The 18,100-nt window shown below is 39.6% G+C and overlaps 2 protein-coding genes across 3 annotated transcripts; both read left to right on the forward strand.

Annotated features, from left to right (window-relative positions):
* Window positions 1–855: 855 nt before the first annotated feature.
* On the forward strand, window positions 856–9,839 carry hcnl1 (hyperpolarization activated cyclic nucleotide-gated potassium channel-like 1). Its single transcript, XM_084123819.1, has 11 exons — window positions 856–1,285; window positions 1,903–2,098; window positions 2,208–2,309; window positions 2,395–2,532; window positions 2,940–3,101; window positions 3,190–3,274; window positions 3,640–3,761; window positions 3,876–4,007; window positions 4,143–4,377; window positions 5,224–5,356; window positions 9,671–9,839. The coding sequence occupies exons 1-11, from the start codon at window positions 891–893 to the stop codon at window positions 9,717–9,719; spliced, it is 1,749 nt and encodes a 582-aa protein (XP_083979945.1). The 5' UTR covers window positions 856–890; the 3' UTR covers window positions 9,720–9,839.
* A 4,542-nt stretch (window positions 9,840–14,381) lies between these two features.
* On the forward strand, window positions 14,382–17,609 carry LOC311089874 (uncharacterized protein). Of its 2 annotated transcripts, XM_084124904.1 has the most exons (3): window positions 14,388–14,545; window positions 15,567–16,190; window positions 16,367–17,609. In XM_084124904.1, exon 2 carries the CDS (start codon window positions 15,578–15,580, stop codon window positions 16,172–16,174), a length of 597 nt encoding a protein of 198 aa, XP_083981030.1. In that variant the 5' UTR covers window positions 14,388–14,545; window positions 15,567–15,577; the 3' UTR covers window positions 16,175–16,190; window positions 16,367–17,609. The 2 variants fall into 2 exon arrangements, with proteins under 2 accessions (XP_083981029.1, XP_083981030.1); XM_084124903.1 differs by having other exon boundaries at window positions 14,382–14,545; window positions 15,567–17,609.
* The last annotated feature ends 491 nt before the right edge of the window (window positions 17,610–18,100 follow it).

An 18,100-nucleotide genomic window follows, 5' to 3' on the forward strand; every position in this document is an offset into this window, starting at 1 on the left:
AATTGTGAAGCAATTTGTACAAATAGAGACATTTTTGTGAATATAAATGTTTTCTTTTAGTGTATCATAATTTGGCATGCAACAAAGAAGATGTGTGTTTGTGGATCAGGACACGCGTGCATTCATTGACGTCTTTTCTGAGTCAATCTCATTTGATTCATTTGGATTTTGAGGCTTTCTTTTCGCGGTTTTTAAGCATTTCACAAACCACACAAACAAGTACAAATTAATAGGCCTTGTGCTAATTATTGATGTGTGCACAACTACCCATTTATTTGACAAATTCACAAATGTGTCACTACATTTAAACTAATACAACAGCCTACAACTTGTGCGTGCAAAATCCAGAAATGCATGAATGTGCAGCATTTTGTACAAATAGAGAAATAGTTGTTAATACAAAACCTCGATTTTGTATTAATGTAGGTCAGAATATGTGCATGCAACAAGTAAGATGTGCATTTGTGGATTGACTCGTTTCTGAGTCGATCTTATTTGTTTCATTTGGATATTGAGACTTTCATTTCGCCTGTTTAGCCTTGCACGATCCACACACACACACACACACACATAGGCTAGATGGTAGTAGCTGCTAAAACAGACAACGGCACCGTAATCAAGCGTTCTTTTCTCATATAATACGCTTAATGTGGCTTAAGAAAGTGATATTGAAGCACCAAATTTAGTACACAATATAGGCCTACCTTATTAATAAAGCATACTTTGTAGAGGCAAACAGATTATGAACAACACCCATAATGTGTGTGTGCGCGCGCTTGTTAAATGGCTGTCATTGAAGTGTAGCCTACTTAAATTTGTCCACGAAAATGTCTTACGATTTCAGGATATATTGCAACAAATCAAACAGTCAAATGAAAACCATCCAGTGAATGAACGAAGTTTTAAAACAGTGTAATTTGCCGATCACTGCTCGACTGTCACGCGCCGGTTCGCGATCGCGTTATTCTAAAATTCAAACAGAAACAAATAACAAATACAACAAACAAAAACAAATAACAAATACGTGTAATCGTGTCTGCAGTCTGTTTTTATCAGGCAGTTTCTCAGTTGCAGTCGCGATGAAGAGTGAAAATAGCTCAAGTGGTCGGGGAAAAACCAGCTGGACGAAACTTAAAGATCTCGTAAAAGGAAGACAACGATCAGTGACAGTCTGTGTTGAACGGAACGATGAAGATAAAATTAAGATAAATGAAGATAATGAAGATAAAAACGAAGCTGAAGGCGAAACCCACCGCTGGGTCTTGAACCCACAGAGTCACTTCAGGTAACTTACGTTAACGTTAACACAGACTCACTAGCCTGGAAACTAACGCTCACCATATTTCATATTAACCAAGCTAACGTAATTAGCTTAATTTCTAATTATTCAGCATCAGCATATGGTAATTAGAAGTGTGATCGTTGTAACGTAAACATATATAGGCTATGTTAGGACGTCTTATTTTATCTCTAGGAAGGTTATTAAGAGTGAACATGAATGACAGACGAGAACTGATTACACTGGACAAATATTTTTTTGTAATATCATAATAAAATCAAACACAATTTAAATACATATTTCACATTCACATTTTTAATACACGCAATTAAATGTAAATAAATACAAGTAATATAAAATGTAACGATAAAATTAAAAATGTTACACTTGCAATTGAAATTAATACGTAACGTGTGCTACGAATGATACTTTGTGTTATGTGCCATGTTTTTTGCATGGTAATTCAAGGTATAAAGTCTTCTATGGCATTATCACTATTTATTTAAATAAATACATATGTTGTCATGTAATGTCTTCTTATGTCTGTCAATGTGCCATTAATGCCATCACAGTGACAGTGATCTAAAAAGAAATGTTAAAATTAGCCTTTTTCTGTCTTTTAGGAACTTCTATCTTGTGTATATGGTGGTCTTAACATTTGTGAACCTCATAACGATTCCTCTGGACATGGCATTTTCTGATGATATGCATGGAAGTGCCCACAAATACTGGGTGGCTTACAATTTATTCTCAGACCTCATGTTTTGTGTTGATGTTGGCTTTAATTTTCGAATGGGCATTTTCAGTGAAGGCGGTCAGGTATGAACATGCCTCATTGTCTTGTATGTCTATAGTGTAATATTAATTATTTATTATGGCTTTACATTTCTAAAATACGTTTATAAAATTCATTCCTGTTTCTGTCTAGGTCATCCTTGATCCGAAATTAATTCGAAAGGATTATTTCAGGTCTTGGTTTGTTCCTGATGTGGTGGCTGCATTTCCGGTCGACGTTATCATTGTCATTGTGGTAATTGTATTCATCAGTTAATATCACTCACACTGATCAAATTGTAGAGATGCTTCTTACAGTACAACCAATGAATTCACCACAGGAGCATTTTGACCACGCTGACACCACTTCACTGGTGGTTTCGAAGTTGGTGCGGATACTCATGTTTGTGAGGATTCTCAGCATGATCCGTTTACTCCGTGTGCCAAAGCTTCTGAGATACTGGTTTGAACTGGAAAGTGTAAGTAAAACTCACCGTCATGTTTATGCAAGACATTTTCAATGGTAATATGTTCACACTGTACAGTAGAGGAGAACTACTATGGAAGTCAATGGGTGCCGTCAACTGTCTGGTTACCAACATTCTACAAAATAGAAAGAACACAATGTTCTACAAAACATTCTACTTTTGTGCTCTAAAAAATAATATAGCAACTCAAGAACCCCAAACAGCCTAAAATAGTATTTAATAATACGATAGAAAAAAAAAATAAGATGAAAGGATTTTTAATATCATTTTTGTAGTATTTTCTCACATTTTTCCTCCTCTGTCATAACACGATAAACCAGCAAGCAACATTTTTGGTTGTATTTTGTACACCCTTACTGTTCTGTGGATACTTTATGTTTTATTATCTATCATTTTAGATGTCTGATGTACAGCTTGAAGGAGTCAAGAAGTCATTCAGGCTTGTCTTAGCTTTCCTGATGATGGTCCTCATTTGGCACTGGAACTCTTGCGTTCAATACTTCATCTCTGCGATGGAAGAGTTTCCCCAAGACTGCTGGGTTATGAAAGAGAAAATTGAGGTATGTCTCACTTTTTATTGCTTATTCAGGCATTTGTTTGACATGATGTGTTCAACATGTCTTTCTTTTCTTCTGTTACATTTTGCAGAATGCCTCGATCGGGGAAAAATACTCCTATGCTTCCTTCAGAGCTTTCTCTCAGATGTTCTGGAGATCAGCTGACACACCAACACGTACGCCGCACAACATTCTTTCCACATTCATTATTTTTTGAGAAATGATAATCAATCTGATAATCAGTCTTTGGTGCAGAAAAATGTCTCCTGAAATCACTTTAATAAGGACAGCATCACTTTTTACGATCAGGATTTGGGATTTTTTTTTAAAAACCTGTGATACAAAGTTAGTTGATCCATGATGTGCTGTTACTGTTAAGTGATCAGATATATGATTTCCATCTGCCAGATGAAAACAAAAAAGGCAATGGCTTAGCCTAGCATTGTGGCGTAAGGTTTTGCATGAGCAAACACCACTGAAGAACTGTAAAAGAAAAAGTTTACATTGAACTAAAGTGATTCCCTTTTGTTTGTTTTTTTAGGTGTGGATGAACGGTGGTTAGCGATCGTAAGTATGGTGATTGGAAATATAATGTGTTTTGCATTGATTTGTTGCGTGATCACATCATTTGGGAGCGTGTCTGCGACTGGCAATGCATACAAGGTAAAGGTGAACTTTAAGAGTTAAAATTAAAGCTGTTTGTATTTGTTAAGTTTGATTATTCAACAAATAAATACAAGACGGCTCTGATTATGCCATGATATATCAATATTTCAGATAAACCAGCTACAATCCTCCACATTGTTCAAAAATCTGCCCAGAGAGTTGCGCCAGCGCACCACCGCCGAGTACAAGTGGCACCGGGAGAAGGAGAACATCCTCGACGTCGTCTCAAAACAGCTCAGAAAGGTTTCTAACTGATTCATAAATATAAACTTCAGATAACACACAATACGTTGTTCTGCTGTTCAAACAATCATTTGGCTCAAACAGTATTTTTTTATAGAAATAATTTTTAATAGTGCTATGTTTTCTGTTTCAAAGGACATCATGGCAGAGAGATGCTCCAGTCTTTTGAACAAAGGCTTGTTTTTGTCGCACAACAAAGAATTCACCGACGCCATCTTGATGAAGTTGAACAATGAGTTCTTCAATGCTGGTGATATCATCATTTGCCAGAATGCTCAACCAGACAAAATGTTCTTCATCGACTGTGGACGCGTGCTGGTGAAGAACGAGGCTTTCCAGGTGGAGCTGTGTGATGGAGATCACTTTGGAGGTGATGTATGAGAAGTTGAGAAGTAGTCTTGTGTAGAGTAACGGTCTGGTCCACATTGCAGTGCTAGTCAAATTTAGCGCTTTTCAAATACACATTGTTTCAAAGCAGCTTTACAGAAAATCATGTTAATGTTTATAATATCTGAATTTCTGCATGCCTCAGATTAGAGCTGGTCGATAGTATAGTTTACATTTTGCAACAATACAAGCAATCAAGCAGTCTAGATCTGCTGTATACATTATGCTGATACTGTATGAATGCGAATAAAGTTGGACATGCTTAAATATCCAACCTTATATAAAGAGCTGGACAGAAATGTATAACATTTTGCAATGAAATAAAAAATCAGGCACCTGAGACTATTTAATTAGTTTCATCTGCCTGATTTTTATATATATGCATAATAGATATATATAATATACTATATATATGTTAAATAATATGCAATTTTTAAGAAATATTCAAGAACAAGAACATTTGGACTTCAAAACATGCACACTTAAAGCAGTTGTTTAAACTTTTGCTGTAAATGTAGTTTGTTTCATATGAAAAGGATCCTCTTGTCTGTCGCCACGTTGTCAGTGTCCTCTTTACTCCGCAGTGTTTTTCACTGAGAAAACAGACGTGTGGTGTGAGAGCGTGAGAACAGCGTCAATCGCATGAGTTTCACACTCAAAAATGCTCAATATTAGATTACAGAGCTTGCCAGATCAAGAACATGTTTTCCCAGTTTTGTGTGCAGTTTTGATCAGATGGTCAGTCTGATAATCTTTGCTGTGAAACTCCAGTGTGTTTTAAACAACCAGCCTCATACTCGCCGTTTTAAGAGGTTTTGTGTTTCTGCAGAGATCGGCCTCCTGTTTGGTGGAAGAGAGTCGGCCACAGTTTCTGCGCTGAGCACCTGCAGCCTTTTCACCCTGTCACTGCAAGCGTTTCAGGAGATCGAGGAAGAGTTCCCCCATGTGGTGAGCGAACTGAGGTGAGCAGCTCAACAGCATAAAAATGATCTAGTAAGTCTTGCATTATGAGTTGCTTTCATCAGGAGGGGACATGTTCGGTTCTCTTAGTTTTGTCGGGGCCATGACACATTAACTTAATAAGTTGTGGCCACGCATCCTTATTTCGTGTAGTAGTGGGAAGTTCGGATCATTTCACTGACTCGGATCATTGAATCCCGTTCATCAAAATGAACAAATCTTTTTTCCGAGTCATTTCGTTCATTTCAGCAGAATGTATTTAAAATGTTAAATGTTAGCCAAATTCCCCAAACACATCAAATGTTGATCGCATTTAGAATAAGAAAAAAATTGCAATGCAAGGAAAAGGCCAAATTATGAGAAACAGAAACTATGAATTAATTCATCTTGGTCTTCAGGCTATGCAGTCTGTTAGTTTACCTCTCCTCCCGAAGCCGTTCGTTCATCCCGTGACATCCTCATTGTAACGCTGCAGGGTTGAATCAAAGGAGGAAGCAGGATCCATGTGCAACAGCTTTAATTAAACAGACTCAGAACTTGACAGACAGACTTAGACTCGGGAACATGACAAAGTCAAGAACCCACAAACACTGACACAAGACACAGGGTTTAAATACAGAGGCAAACAAGCTAAACAAGATAACAAGGGGGCGTGGCTAATCAGAAACACCTGAGGAAACTAATCAACATAACGGGGAACTGCTAAACATGGGACAAGACAGGGGAACACAGACATGAATCATGACATAACCCCCAACGCCCATCAAAACAAAAAAACAATAGTTCAGGAGGGTGGTGGAGCGGAGGCGGACCCGGGGACGGGATGGAGGGCCAGGCCCATGGAGCAGGCAGTGCAGGCGACCAGGGCGGAGACGACCCTTCAGGCGGCCTGGGCGGAGCAGGCAGTGCAGGCGACCAGGGCAGAGACGAACCTTCAGGTGACCAGGGCAGAGACGAACCTTCAGGTGACCAGGGCGGAGACGACCCTTCAGGCGGCCAGGGCGGAGCAGGCAGTGCAGGCGACCAGGGCAGAGACGAACCTTCAGGTGACCAGGGCAGAGACGAACCTTCAGGTGACCAGGGCGGAGACGACCCTTCAGGCGGCCAGGGCGGAGCAGGCAGTGCAGGCGACCAGGGCAGAGACGAACCTTCAGGTGACCAGGGCGGAGACGACCCTTCAGGCGGCCAGGGCGGAGCAGGCAGTGCAGGCGACCAGGGCAGAGACGAACCTTCAGGTGACCAGGGCGGAGACGACCCTTCAGGCGGCCAGGGCGGAGCAGGCAGTGCAGGCGACCAGGGCAGAGACGAACCTTCAGGTGACCAGGGCAGAGACGACCCTTCAGGCGGCCAGGGCGGAGCAGGCAGTGCAGGCGACCAGGGCGGAGACGACCCTTCAGGTGGCCAGGGCAGAGACGACCCTTCAGGTGACCAGGGCAGAGACGACCCTTCAGGCGGCCAGGGCAGAGACGACCCTTCAGGCGGCCAGAGAGGAGACGACCCTTCAGGCGGCCAGGGCGGAGCAGGCAGTGCAGGCGACCAGGGCGGAGACGACCCTTCAGGCGGCCTGGGCGGAGACGACCCTTCAGGCGGCCAGGGCGGAGCAGGCAGTGCAGGCGACCAGGGCGGAGACGACCCTTCAGGCGGCCAGGGCGGAGCAGGCAGTGCAGGCGACCAGGGCAGAGACGAACCTTCAGGTGACCAGGGCAGAGACGACCCTTCAGGCGGCCAGGGAGGAGCAGACGGTTCAGGGGGACCTGGCGGTTCAGGGCTACAGGGCAGACCAGACAGTTCAGGAGGCCATGGCGGCGCGGCGTCCATGGTCCTATCAAGGGACCTCCTGCCCCCCCCAAGGAAATTCCTTGGGGGCGGCTATGGGGTTATGGGCAGGAACAGACACCGGGTCAGGAACAGGAACAGACAGTGTGGCAGCAGCCATCTCTGCTGAGGGTTCAGGTTCAGGCATGTCGGCGGCCATCTCTGCTGAGGGCTCAGGCGACGTGGCGGTGGCCATCTTGTCCAGAGACACTGGCTCGGGGGCGGCCATCTTGTCCGGAGACACTGGCTCGGGGGCGGCCATCTTGTCCGGAGACACTGGCTCGGGGGCGGCCATCTTGTCCGGAGACACTGACTCGGCAGACGTGACGTGAACAGTCTCTGGCTCGGCAGGACTGACGTGAACAGTCTCTGGATCGGCAGACGTGACGTGAACAGTCTCTGGCTCGGCAGACGTGACGTGAACAGTCTCTGGATCGGCAGACGTGACGTGAACAGTCTCTGGATCGGCAGACGTGACGTGAACAGTCTCTGGCTCGGCAGACGTGACGTGAACAGTCTCTGGATCGGCAGACGTGACGTGAACAGTCTCTGGCTCGGCAGGGCTGACGTGAAGAAGCTCCAGGAACAGGCTCAGACTCCGGAACAGACGCGATCTCAGGAACAGAAAGAAGCTCAGGAAGCGGGAAGGCGGCCATCCTGGGAATCAGAATTAGGCGTGGCCGCCTTCTTGGCTGGAGACTCTCCAAAGCTGCTGCTAGATCCATTTGTGGTGGGTTCTTCTGTAACGCTGCAGGGTTGAATCAAAGGAGGAAGCAGGATCCATGTGCAACAGCTTAGTGATGTTACGTATGACACTGAAGCTTCGATGCGCGTATCACATAAGCGACACAATTTGTAGTGAAGCCCCGTATCGAGGCGTGTATTGGTTTACTAGAGTCACGTGATCGATGACAAACGAAGCCTCACTTTCTGACCAGTCACGTGCGCGTTTCGCTTTGGGTGTCAGAAGGCTCGAACTTCAGATCGTATTTAACGAGTCATTGTTGCCTCTGTCTGGTTGATATTTACAATTATTGATATTGACATTTAATAACGACGATCCTATCAGACAATGTCCTTATTCATTGTGTGTGTGTGTGTGTATGTAGAGAGAGAGAGAGAGAGAAAGAGAGAGAGAGAGAGAGAGAGAGAGAGAGAGAGAGAGAGAGAGTAGGCCTACATTAAATCTTATTGAATCATAAGCTTATAAGCTATTATATTTTATTGTCACACTTTAATGGGAAAATGAATTTATTTAATGAACAAATCAAACACAAACATGTAAGGCTTTTATTTATACACATAACATTGAAACTATGGAGTGTGTTGTGGTTGCTTCATCTGCCAGAGCTTCTAACACAGGCTTCTGGCTGCTTTATTTTAAATAAGCACCAGATGGCGCTGTTCTCGACACTCTCGAAGCTTTGAATCTTTTCCCGGAACAGTCAGGAGAAAGCCTCAGTGATTCATGAGGCTTCATTTCCCCATCCCTACAACAGCTTTAATTAAACAGACTCAGAACTTGACAGACAGACTTAGACTCGGGAACATGACAAAGTCAAGAACCCACAAACACTGACACAAGACACAGGGTTTAAATACAGAGGCAAACAAGCTAAACAAGATAACAAGGGGGCGTGGCTAATCAGAAACACCTGAGGAAACTAATCAACATAACGGGGAACTGCTAAACATGGGACAAGACAGGGGAACACAGACATGAATCATGACACTCATAAACTGAGCTTTGCAGTTGGTAGTACTGGATACAGAATTGATAAGTTCATGTTTCGAGTCTATTGACTTTGGGTTCGAGTCATTCGTTCATCACGTGACAGAAGAACGAAAGACTCGAGAGGTGAACTAATCATTTCTCTTTCCGGCACCGACAGCAAAGCCTCGATGGGACTGACGGGAAGAACGAAAGACTCGGACCCGAACCCGAAGACTCGAGAGATGAACTAATCATTTCTGTTTCCAGCACAGAACCTATTGGATGTTGCGCATGCGCGGTCAACACAAAATGAACAAATCACTCTCTGAGACGAGTCATATTACACCATGTCCTCCTAACTACACGCGAGGCCGATAAAAGGTTCTTTTCCATGTTAATCAGAGTGTTTGTCCTAACCAGCCGCGACGGCGACACGTGACGATCCTATTTTAGAAACGGTTTCTATTTTTCTGCGACTTCGCGCTGGAACAACAAACACAAAGTGTGGCGATGATAATCTCAGGTGCTGTTTATGTGCTTTATTTAATGTTAAAAGCGTGTAATGTGACTTTGAATATCATTTTGTGCTCCAGTTTTGTGGCTGTAAAAGAAACAATGGATAATTCACCTCAGATCTTGAAATTAAACAAATGGAAACAAGAACGTTCAAACTGTGAACAAACAAGTGTATTCTTTGTTACGGCCTAAGCCTTATGAGTGTTGTATTTGTATTTTGTGTGTTTCTGTTTCTGTGCTCTGATTGGTTTCTTTCTCTTCTGTGTGTTAGGCTCCGCCTCTGCGCACCCGTGTCCCGCTGCTCTATTGGCTCCTGTTGAGGATAGAAGAGTGAAACAGAACGAGGAACGCATCGGTGAATCCCGGCTTCATTAGCCTTGTAATAAATGTTTAAATTGCACTTTGCCTCGCGTGTCCTTTTATGTTGCTTACCCCTTTTCCAACGAGCATTTTAAAAACAGGGGCTCGTAACATCTTTGACAAAGATTGTTTAGTAACTCAGTAGCCTATGTATTTTTAATAATGTTTAAATGGTGTAATATTTGTGAATTTGATTATGTAGCGACTTATCCATGTTCTTGCGAGTGCCGTCAAGATTTCTCTCTGGTGCCGTGAACCTAATTCTATTCTCAGGATATTTTTATACCCTACAGTTTATAATCGTTTAAATATCGATTGCAAAGGATGGAAATCGACCCAAACAATCTGTAAAATAGTTTAATTTATGTGCCTTATCCATCACATTCTGTGGCTGTTATTGGTTCATCATTACCATCATCAGTAGCGTGTAGATTATCAGCGTGTAGAGAGTCAGCTCACAAGTAATGCATTTCATAAGGGTGCATATGACAACATCATAATAATAAATAAAAAATTTATTTATTATTATGATGTTGTCATATGTAGTGCCTGTAACACTGTCTCATTGCTAAACACTGTCTTTTGTGCCAAATACTGAAACTCTATTTGAGAAAATAAATATATTTAATATATTTATTTTCTCAAATGAGTTTCAGTATTTGGCACAAAAGACAGTGTTTGGCAATGAGACTGTGTTACAGGCACTACAGTAAAATAAAGCACTTTGGAAATTATTCTGTAAACTAAACCAAAATGTTCACAGAATATTAAAAACAAATTCACTTAGAATTCTTTTGTTTTACTTTTGTGAAATTGAGGGACTGAAGAGATGAGATTAGCAGGATCTACTAGCACTTTGCAACCCCTTTTTGAGAAATAAAGTATGAACTTTAACCATAATTTACAGTATAGATGTGGATATCTGATCTAAACAACATTCCAAATCAAATCCCATGATTAAATTAAGTGGCAGTAAATCTACACTAACCAGTCCAGAAATAATAATAATAATAATAATAATAAAACCAACAGCTGGTGAATGTCTAAACAAATATACAACATAAATCAACCACTAATCTAAATATGAATACGATAATATCTAAATACTTATTCTGTTTGTCTGACACATCTACAAGACTCGAGATAACACAGTAACACATTTAAAAGTGTTCTACAAATTTGAAGGACGTGCGATTCATCATCCGTCCACTAGAGGAGGACAACCAGCACAAGTTATTAGAGGAATCACCAATAAATGACAATTCTGTCACAATTAATTCACCCTCATCGTTTCAAGTTCATATCATGTTTTTCTTATTTCTCTTGTTGTTGTTTTTAAGTTAAATGGGTTTCAAATGACGGGGTGAGATAATAATGACAATAATTGTGTAAAGTATCATTTTTAAATGTATTTTTTTATAATTTTGTGAGGTGAGGTTTGTACAATACAACACGCTGTATTGTATTAGTTTAAATGTAGTGACACACATTTGTGAATTTGTCAAATAAATGGCTAGTTGTGCACACATTAATAATTAGCACCAGGCCTATTAATTTGTTTGTATGGTTTGTGAAATGCTTAAAAACCGCGAAAGGAAAGCCTCAAAGTCCAAATGAATCAAATGAGATTGACTCAGAAAAGACGTCAGTGAATGCACGCGTGTCCTGATCCACAAACACACATCTTCTTTGTTGCATGCGCAAATTATGACACTAATACAAAAGAAAACATTTGTATTCACAAAAATGTCTCTATTTGTACAAATTGCTACACATTCATTCAGTTTTGAAATTTGGCACACGCAAGTTGAAAGGCATTTGGTTGTAGATAGTAAAACATCTGCAATATTTATCAAGTTCATGGATTATAGTGCTTGCACGTGTTAATCATTTTGATACTATATATATTCATCCCATAGGGCATAGGCCATGACACATATTTACCTCCTAGAGGAAAACGCACATTTCTTTTAGCAGACACAAAAACAGTGATTACACTTCAGAATAATGGTCTGTCAAATTAATAACTGGAAGTAATGCAGGGAAACGACGAGCAGTATTACATTAACACTTTAAATAAAACTATTAACTAAAATGGAAACAAGATTGACTAATCTGTAAGAAATATCACATTTAGGACTGTGATAGTTCTTTATTAGGTAATCAATAGGCTAATTACTGAATGAGATTAAGAACATAATAATGACGAATTATAAAGAATTACTCATTATCAATCACAACATTAACGTTATTTTACTCTAAATGTGGTCATAAAATCACTAATTACTCAAGTGTTACCTAGTTAATCTTCAAGAACTAGGCTTCTGGAACATTATTTCAAAGTGGGGAAAAAAACCATTTTGTTTACTTTTTTTTTGGTATAAAGAAATTGTGGTACTTTTACTTTCACTCTGGTTGAATAAAAATAAAGCATTCAACTTCGCTGCATTTATTTTTTAACTAAAGTACAAAAAGACATATCCGAGAGGAAGATGTATGGGAGTTGTAGTTTTACTCGGAACTATCCCCTCAGAAGTGTCTTATCATTCTTGAACTCTAAAAACTACATTTCCCATGAACCCCTCTCGGCACAGGGCTAAAACTTTTTTTATTTTATTTTTACAGTCTGGGCTAAACGAATCCTGTGAGTGATTTTTTAAGTGTCTCTCTTTGCGTTGTTGCTGATTAGTTTAATCTGTTTATCTGCAGCCGATTCCAGCATTCCGAGCAAATCAAGTTGATTGAAGAATGAAATGTTTACAACTTTTTATTTATGCTCCCGCGCCGCTCACGTGACCGGTCATTGCCATAGAGACGAAACTACAACACATGAGTGAAACTACGTCCACTCTCGCTGTGTGTAAAACTGGTAAGCTTATATTTACACTTCAAAATACTTTCTTTTTTTCTTTTTTATTAAATTGATCTTTTTCATTGTAGTGTAATATTGGAATTGCGCTAGAAAGAATAATGCATAAAATATTATAAATATTAAATTAAAAAAAGCTAGATACATGGGCATGTTCAAATAATAAACAGTACAATTTATTTTAAAATACATTACAACAAAATAAAATAAAAAATGGAGAGACCATTTCCTGGAAGTTTAGAGGGTTAACGTTAAATGATCTGTATTTATAAATTCTGGTTAATATTACCACTGATAATTGCATTTAATATCTTCTTAAAATCATATTTTAATAACAGCAAAACTAAGGAAAATAAATTGAGTTAAGCTAAAAGGATTAACTGGCTATCTTACTAATGATTCACTTTCCTCTGCTTTCCTGCAGTCAGTCATGTCAAATCCCGAGCATCAGTTTCCATGTGCTAATCCTGGAAATCCAGTCTTCTCCTGCATGGTCAAACCAGGATCTCACTCATCAGCTGAAGATCCAGCAATGGCCAGATCTCAGAACCTGATGTTTAAAACTACATCCAGCGACTACGGGGCTCGATCAGTGACGTTTGAATCCACGCCCTGTTCCTATCACCCCATATCCCAGACCTTCTCACAGCACCTCGGGTTGTGCGGGATGTACCAGGACAATTCCTTCAACACCTGCTTGGACCACAGCCATGTGTATATCCCAAATTACAAAACTCAATTTAAGGGACAGTGACCAAACACATTTGCATCTCTTATTTGAGTTGTTTTGTTTTTGTAATTGACCCTTTTAACCATGATGTTGATGGATATGGCTGCAATAAACAAAAAGTGTACGAACAAAACATTTATAATATACATACTATAAAACTCTGTAATACTTGGGTCTTCTATAGGTTCATCTTGGATAAGTATTGTTATTGTTAGAATTTCTAATTTGACCGTCTTAGCCTGCAAGTATATATAATACAAGAGGTCTCTCTTTGTTCTGTAGGACTGTACTGGCAACATCTGTTCTTCATTATGTGGACCGAAGTGTTCGAGTGGAGGAAGTGTTTTCTATTCACTATTCTAAAGCAGTATAAAAATGTATATGTGGTGATCTAAGCCAGGAAACTGACCATATATGGACTTGTTATACAATGTATTGTTCTATCTGATGTAATGTATATTCTTATTGGTTAATCCGGGGGAACTCCCCTCATATTCTTGCTATATCTTCTGATAAAGGATTAATAAAGCTGAGCTATTTTGGTCTAAAGTCTTTGTATTCAAACTTTGTAGTTTGTAGTCTTTGTTCATTCAAACTGCTAATGGCTGGACTGAAATAAGGCACATGATTCTAATTCTAACAGGATAAATATGTTTGCATCTCCTTTTCTGTCTATCTAATCATTTATTGTACACCCTGTTTAGTCACACGCTCATGAGAAATGTGCTAGTTATTATCCATAAGGAAGGAGCAATAATCACGAATGGAGTTGTTTGTCTCTCTATGTGCGTGTGTGTGTGTGTGTTTTCAGACATCCAATTTTATCTAACAGAGAGTTTCTGCATGAATGATCCACGACTGCTACAACATTTCTCTCCGAAACTTTGGGATATTAAATTAAATTGAATGTGGAGGATTTTAATTGTGACAAGAAGATGTACAGGACACGTGTCCTTTTACTTAAAATCAGTACATACTTTTAGTGCATAAGTAGGCGGTCTTTGAGCTGTATTCCTCAAACACACTTCCGGGTTGGCCGAGCTGGCTGGTTCGCGTTTTGCACGAACGTCAACACAAACTCTTCACGGTGTGTCGTCGAGTTTCTGTCCTTTTCAGACCAATATCAACTGTCTGAAAGTGTACATCCAGTGCAGCCGCTCAGTATATACACAGGACATCGCTAAACAGTAAGTTTTTATTAATCTGCTTGATAATTTATTATTGAAGCATAACTAGTTTCAGTTGCATTCCGTTATCATGATGCATTCACGATGATTTGATTAAAGCATTAAAATACCTCCTCAGACTTGCGGTTGGAAATTAAGATTTCTTTTGGATATAAATCCAGTGCTCTGTCATAGACTTGCAAATAATATCCCATGCATTATTTTGGATATTATAGGATTTCCTTCTCTTATAGGAAATAACTCATTCATGCCTTAAGGGCTTCCGTAAGTAAACAGATTAAACCGGAAATGCGTGATTGGAGATGCAAACATTATATTAACAGTCCGTTTACCCTTTCCTGATTCCGTAACTTCACTATTCTGATTTGGGAAATCTTTCACAGTACAGTTTTTGTTAGCTAACCCTTTCCCGTGTCCTATGCTACTAACTAACTATGCTTCTAACAATACTACACTAACAACTATGCTAATTAACAACCTAGGCTACACGAAATAATCTAAATAACTATATAAATGAATATAAATATAAACTTCCAATAGGAAAATTCACCGTTCATCCTGAGGAGGGCAGCACTCAGACGTTTTACACCATATTGTAGAATTAAAACACTTTTTTTTACCCAAATGTCGAATCAATGAACAGCACTAATAAAGCCCCAGTCTTACAGATCATTCACTTAAAAAGAAAGTTGTTTTAGGGTTTAGTTACCCTTTAAATTCACTATTCTGATTTGTGAAAGGTTTCACAGCACAGTTTTGTCAGTTAACTGTTTCCTGTTTCCTTAACTTCCCTATTCTCAACCCTTGCTCAAGTCCTTAGCCTAATTCTACTATTGTGATTTGTGAAAGGTTTCACAGTAGTTTTTTGTCAGTTAATCCTCTCATGTGTCCTTAACTATTCTGATTTGTGAAAAGTTTCACTGTACAATTTTGGTCAGATTATACATCTGTTGTAACTATAATAATAATAATATATGCATTTTCTTAAAAATGAATCTGCAATAAAACAAATTTCTTGTAGAATTGCTCACCATGGTTCATAAAGAAGAGCAAGAAGAACAGAAAGAGAAGAAAAGGAGGAAGACACTGAAAAAGAAATCAGCACGCAAGCCTCATTATTGCTCAAAGTGTGGGATGACCTTCAGCGTGAAAACACGGTTCACGCGACACATGCGCATTCACACCGGAGACAAGCCCTACCAGTGCCAGCACTGCGACATGTGCTTCAGATCGCAGGAGAATCTGTCCGAACACGCGCGCAAACACACCGACGACAGACCGCATCACTGCTCTCAATGCGGCAAGGGCTTCGTACGACCAGGAAGACTTGAGATCCACTTGAGGATCCACACGGGAGAAAAGCCACATCACTGCGCTCAGTGTGAGAAGAGCTTCAAGAGCGCAGAGGAGCTGCAGAGCCACACACGCACACACACGGCAGAAAGATGTCACCACTGCTCTCAGTGCGAGAGGAGCTTCAGGAGAAGCGGTCAGCTGATCAGACACATGCGGATACACACCGGAGAGAAACCCCACAGGTGCACGCAGTGTGAGAAGCGCTACTCGCGCGCAGAACACCTCAGGGACCATCAGATCAGAGCTCACCAAAACAACACACAGATCCACTGAGAGACACCACACACACGTGAGCCACTCGCCTTTCACACAGCAGAACTGTGCACTGCCTAAAACTGTCCTGTGAAACCTTTCACAAATCACAATAGTAAAGTTCGGCACTCACGGAAGGGTTAAATGTTCTTAAAACATGGGGATGCAAACTGTTTACTAGCACACTTGTGTTTATTTCCTGTTTTTCAACAGATGTCAGATTGGCAAAGCTTAAATGAGAACGTGGATGAGGAGTGGTGGGAGACGGCATACAAGTTGTTTCTTGAAAGCGATCCGAAAGCGATGATTTTGAATCATTCTGAATTATATATGAACAGAGATAAATGGAATGATTATAGTTTCCGCTACGACACACTTGTTCCTCCCACTGGGATGTTCCGTGATGTTTCTAAAAGGGCAATTTTGGTGGTGATTTCAAGAGCAAGGAGAATGAATTGGCATGATTGGAAGAATCTAGACAAGCCATATGCTAAACCTGATGTACAGGATCTGGACGAAATTGACAAGAAACTTATAAACTGTGTTATTGACCTGATCTATAAAGAGGACGGCAGCCCAAGACCTTTTTATAGATACTGTTGAACACTATTGATTGATAGTGTGAGTCAACTAAGCGGCCGTGTTAGTTAAATTAATTACTAATGATCTTTGTAACAGAAGTGAATCAATCAAAATGTACTTTATCTGGACAATAACTTTATTCTAGAGCTGCTGTAAAGCCAAAACCATCTCTTTTACTTCAATTTCCTATTATCACTATTGTAATGATATTCGGTAACATGTAATATATCCATGTAGACATAAGGTGGCGCTGGAGGATAATTTACTGTGTCAACTTAAAGAGAGGAACTGGGACTTTTATGTTATCATGGTGACAGGATGTTTTAAGAGGAATAAAATAAATGACTAGCACAAGCTAGCGGTTCATCACAACAATGTGTCATCATTGAAAAATGGACTGAACATTATATGGTACCAGGAGTGGTTATTGAAGTTAAAGCTACTTTGAAACAATCTATATTGTTAAAAGCGCTATATAAATAAAGGTGACTTGACTAAATGCAAGTTGCATCACTATAATAGTATGTATGGTTATTCTGTTGCATCTTCTAATAGAAAATAATTTGAAAACCTTTATGATGTAGAGACTGAATATATGAGACCGTATGATGGCTTTCATGTTTTGTTTAAGGAAATGTTTCTTCTTTTACTTTAATTTTTCTTCATATTATATATCCATCAGTTAATCATTTACTTTTCATTTGCATCCATAGACTATTAACTCAAGATTAATGTCTTGTTTTGTTTTGTTATATACAGCAGATTATGTCCAGTATTGTGCATATTTTATGAATATGGTTGCAATAAACAAGTTATTGGGAAGACAAAATACTGTCAAAGTTAAGAGTATGAATAAAACCATTTCTTTGGCTAACCAGTCTTTCTGTGTGGTTTCATATTAAAAACATAACATGTTTATGTACATTTCTGCATTGATTAGAACAGCACCCATAATCCTTAAATAATCGTAAATCATTAAGAAGGGTAAAATCAAAAAGTGAAAAGACTACATGGAAGAAACTTAAACTATTAGAAGACCCAGTTGTATAATTTTTCTTTCTTTCTTTCTTTTTGTAATTTTTGTTTCATTTCTACAGAGTTGTGCTCTGTTCTTTAGGGATTTAATGTGATTTTGCAGTGCCTTATTGTAATTGTGTTTTTGCATTAATAACTAAAAAACAACAACTGTGAAGCCAGGATTGGAAACGGTGTTGAGATGAATTGTGGGACCTCTTTACAAACAGTAGAAAATCTTTCATTCTTTCATAACATAGAAATATACACATGATGTTGTATTTGAGACTATTGTATTTAAGTTGTTATAAAAACGCTTTATATTTTTTTCCACAGATACACATAACATTT

The sequence above is a fragment of the Abramis brama genome (genome assembly GCF_963993115.1).
Source record: "Abramis brama genome assembly, chromosome: 9".
Taxonomy (NCBI): Eukaryota; Metazoa; Chordata; class Actinopteri; order Cypriniformes; family Leuciscidae; genus Abramis; species Abramis brama.